General features: G+C 46.2%; 1 protein-coding gene across 2 annotated transcripts; it reads left to right on the forward strand.

Annotated features, from left to right (window-relative positions):
• Positions 1-388: 388 nt before the first annotated feature.
• On the forward strand, positions 389-2,171 carry MED7 (mediator complex subunit 7). Of its 2 annotated transcripts, none has more exons than XM_086758939.1 (2): positions 389-406; positions 986-2,171. In XM_086758939.1, exon 2 carries the CDS (start codon positions 1,005-1,007, stop codon positions 1,695-1,697), a length of 693 nt encoding a protein of 230 aa, XP_086615065.1. In that variant the 5' UTR covers positions 389-406; positions 986-1,004; the 3' UTR covers positions 1,698-2,171. The 2 variants fall into 2 exon arrangements, with proteins under 2 accessions (XP_086615065.1, XP_086615066.1); XM_086758940.1 differs by lacking the exon at positions 389-406 and adding an exon at positions 413-463.
• Positions 2,172-3,340: the final 1,169 nt, after the last annotated feature.

A 3,340-nucleotide genomic window follows, 5' to 3' on the forward strand; every position in this document is an offset into this window, starting at 1 on the left:
TACGCTGGTTCAAAGCGGCACGCGTTTCCCAGCAGCAGAGACACAGCGCCCCAACGCCTGCTCCGAACCCCATTTCATTTCGGAGACCCACAACGGCGGCCGGGACGCGGCCCCCCCGCCCCGCCTGGGCTGCGCGGCGTCACGCCCGGGGGCACAGCGGCCCCCCGACACTCCCCAGCCGCCCCGCCCTCCTCAGGCAACACCGCCCCGCCCCGCCCCGCCGCTCTCTCGGCACCGCCTCCCGAGCGAGCTCCTGCGGTGAGTGGAGCAAGCTTCTGACTGGTGTTCGGGAGGGCTAATCAGAGCGCGCCAGCCCGGGTCGGCGAGCCAATGGAGAAGAAGGGAAATGGGCCGCTGGCCGGAAGCGGGGTGCGCGTGGTTACGCAGAGGGGAGCTGGGCGGGCAGGTGAGAGCGGTGGCGGTTACTTGCGGTGGCCGTGTGCCCTGCGCTCTGCTCTGCCCGGTACGCGATCGGCCGCCGGGGGGGAGGGGCGGGGGAGGTCTGGCTGTAGCGCATCCTCGGCTCTTCTCCCTTCATGGCTTGGCGAACCCCGTGGCGAGGTTTGGGGCTTCCCAGAGCGCGGCCTGGCCCGGAGCGGAGCAGCAGGGCGGCGGCCCTGGACCCGGAGCGCAAGGCCGCATCCTGCCCTGAGGGTGGTGCTCGCCCGCCGCCGAGCTGCACGGTTTCCCCTCTCGCGGGGCGTGGTGTTAGCGGGCCAGGCCTCAGCTGGGGAAGGCCTCTCTTCCAGTGGCCGCCTTGTTTACAGGCTGATCTATGGTTCGAGAAGTGAATCCTGCTAAAAGTATACCTTAGTGAAAAGCTAGCACAGATTTACTCAGGAGTTTCCTGTATTCTACACGTTGAGATTGCATTCTTCTGGCTCATTTTCTCACAGCTAGCTCTCTTATATTGCATTTGTTTCTATTTATGTGATAAGGTTGTCGCACTAATTGTTTAACGTATATTTCTTGGGACATTCCCTAGGTATTTTCATTTGGCAACAATGGGTGAGCCTCAGCAAGTGAGTGCCCTTCCTCCACCTCCAATGCAATACATAAAAGAGTATACTGATGAAAATATCCGTAAAGGCCTGGCTCCAAAGCCACCTCCACCTGTGAAAGACAGTTACATGATGTTTGGTAATCAGTTTCAGTGTGATGATCTGATCATTCGACCCTTGGAGAGCCAGGGTATTGAACGGTTGCATCCTATGCAATTTGATCACAAGAAGGAATTAAGAAAACTCAATATGTCTATCCTTGTCAACTTTTTGGACCTCTTGGATATCTTGATAAGGAGTCCAGGGAGTATAAAGCGAGAGGAGAAGCTGGAAGACTTGAAACTGCTTTTTGTTCACGTCCATCATCTTATAAATGAGTATCGCCCTCACCAAGCTAGAGAGACACTGAGAGTCATGATGGAGGTGCAGAAACGTCAGCGTTTGGAAACAGCAGAGCGATTTCAGAAGCACTTAGAGCGAGTTGTGGAGATGATTCAGAACTGCCTGGCTTCCTTGCCTGATGATCTGCCTCATTCAGAGGGAGGAGTGAGAGTGAAAGTGGAAACAATGGATACTGATGAAGGCAACAACTGTATTGGACAGTGCGAAAAGCAGAGAGACCGTTCTGGTGGCAGGAGAGATCAGGTTTTAGATAAAGATGCAGCTATGTGTAGCATTATTGATGAAATGACATGAAGAAAACACTTCTTTTGTTAGCTCACCATAACGAGCGGCAGACTGGATTCTGAGGGTATACGTTGTATTTTGTTTTGCTGTTGTACAAGCAGACAAAAGATTTATTGTACGCCTGTTGGAGGTTGTGAGTGACTATGCGGGTGAAAATGTTTAATATTTTGTGAGCTGTGTGTTTGTTAGTGGAAACAAAAAAAAGAATGCTTTTTGTTAAATGTATAATGTGAAGTGGTAACCACAGATTAAAGTTAGCTTTTTTTTTTGTTGTACTTTCATTTGTCACTTTCTGCTTTTTGTGGTATATTTCATTCTTTTTCTTAAAATTGTTTTATAGTGTGGAAGCAAGTAAGGGATCTGACAGAGGAATTGCAGTTGATCTTTCCTCCATTTCAGATAAGTGCTAGTTGTTTAGAATTTCAGTGGCTCCTTTCAGGAATGTGTAATTCAATACTAAAAATAAAATCAATGTGAAGTCAAGTTTGTAAAATCCATTCCTCTATAGTTTTGTAATAATATAACTGTACTAATCAGAACCTAAGAATCCTTTATTACAGATGTAATGTGGTGTAATTTGCCTTCTAGAGGCACGTAGAGTGCTTAGACTAACTTACATTTCTTGCATAGTTAATATACATGCATAAAACTAATAATTTTGCAGTGCAGATACTTTGTATTTGCCTTTTACGTGGGCTCTGTGCCCAGCTGAGCATTTTTCTCAGGAAGAAGAGTCTGATTGGATAATTAGCCTTTACACAATTAAGAACTTCTAAATTTGAAAGAACCTGCAAGTATTCCATCAAGTGGAAGCCTATCAGCCATGTTTAAAGAACATTTGAGTTGGATCAGCCCCCCATAGCAAGAGGAAAAGAGTTATTTGATATTGAAGAAGTGGCTTCTTTACTCTGCCCCTCCTGTCAGGGAAGTCCTTCTGTCTTTTTGCCGTATAACATCGTAGTATGGAGGTTTTCCAAAGTATGCACAGCAGCTAAAAACCAGGTAAACTTCATGGGTGAGGGAACTCACACCAACTCTGGTTTTAATTGTGAGTTAACAAGTTAAGTCTCTGTTTCGCTAGATAATTCTGTTGTTTTCAGAAATGTTATTGAAACGGGCAAGCAGAAGTGCTTAGCTGTTGGGTGGTGGGGATTGAGCTAAGTGCAGATGAACTGAAGCAAGTCTGTGACTCATTGGAGGACATCATCTGCTATTTTAAAGTGCACGTGACATTGTAAGTAACAACAGAGAAATAGAAACATGGGTTTTTTTTAGAAATGTATAAATAATTTTACGAAGTTAACACTTCTGTCCATTATTCAACCACCACTGTTTCCATTGCTTCCTTCCTGGACTAAATTGTGTGCTTGTAGGTAACTGAAACAGTTGCAAGTGAGCAGAATTAATTTGGTATCTACTTTTGCAAATGTTTCACGTGGAAGATATGAAGAAACCTTGGTGCCTGGCTGGGTAAGAGAAGTCGTGCGATGTGGGACTGCAGTTTTCACGGACCCTTTAACTTTGTCATCCAAAAAGATAGAACCTCAAGAATTTTCTGTTGATTTTTGTCTAATTTTTATGACTTTTAATAATTTTTATGAATTTTAATAAAGTCATAGGCCTGGGTACCATGGTTTCAAAATACTGCGCAA

This window comes from Chlamydotis macqueenii, chromosome 14, assembly GCF_036417535.1.
Source record: "Chlamydotis macqueenii isolate bChlMac1 chromosome 14, bChlMac1.mat, whole genome shotgun sequence".
NCBI classification, from domain to species: Eukaryota; Metazoa; Chordata; class Aves; order Otidiformes; family Otididae; genus Chlamydotis; species Chlamydotis macqueenii.

Bases quoted from the DNA above. Each gene is read 5' to 3' on its own strand.
- MED7 (XM_086758939.1), top strand. From the start codon at position 1,005: ATGGGTGAGCCTCAGCAAGTGAGTGCCCTTCCTCCACCTCCAATGCAA.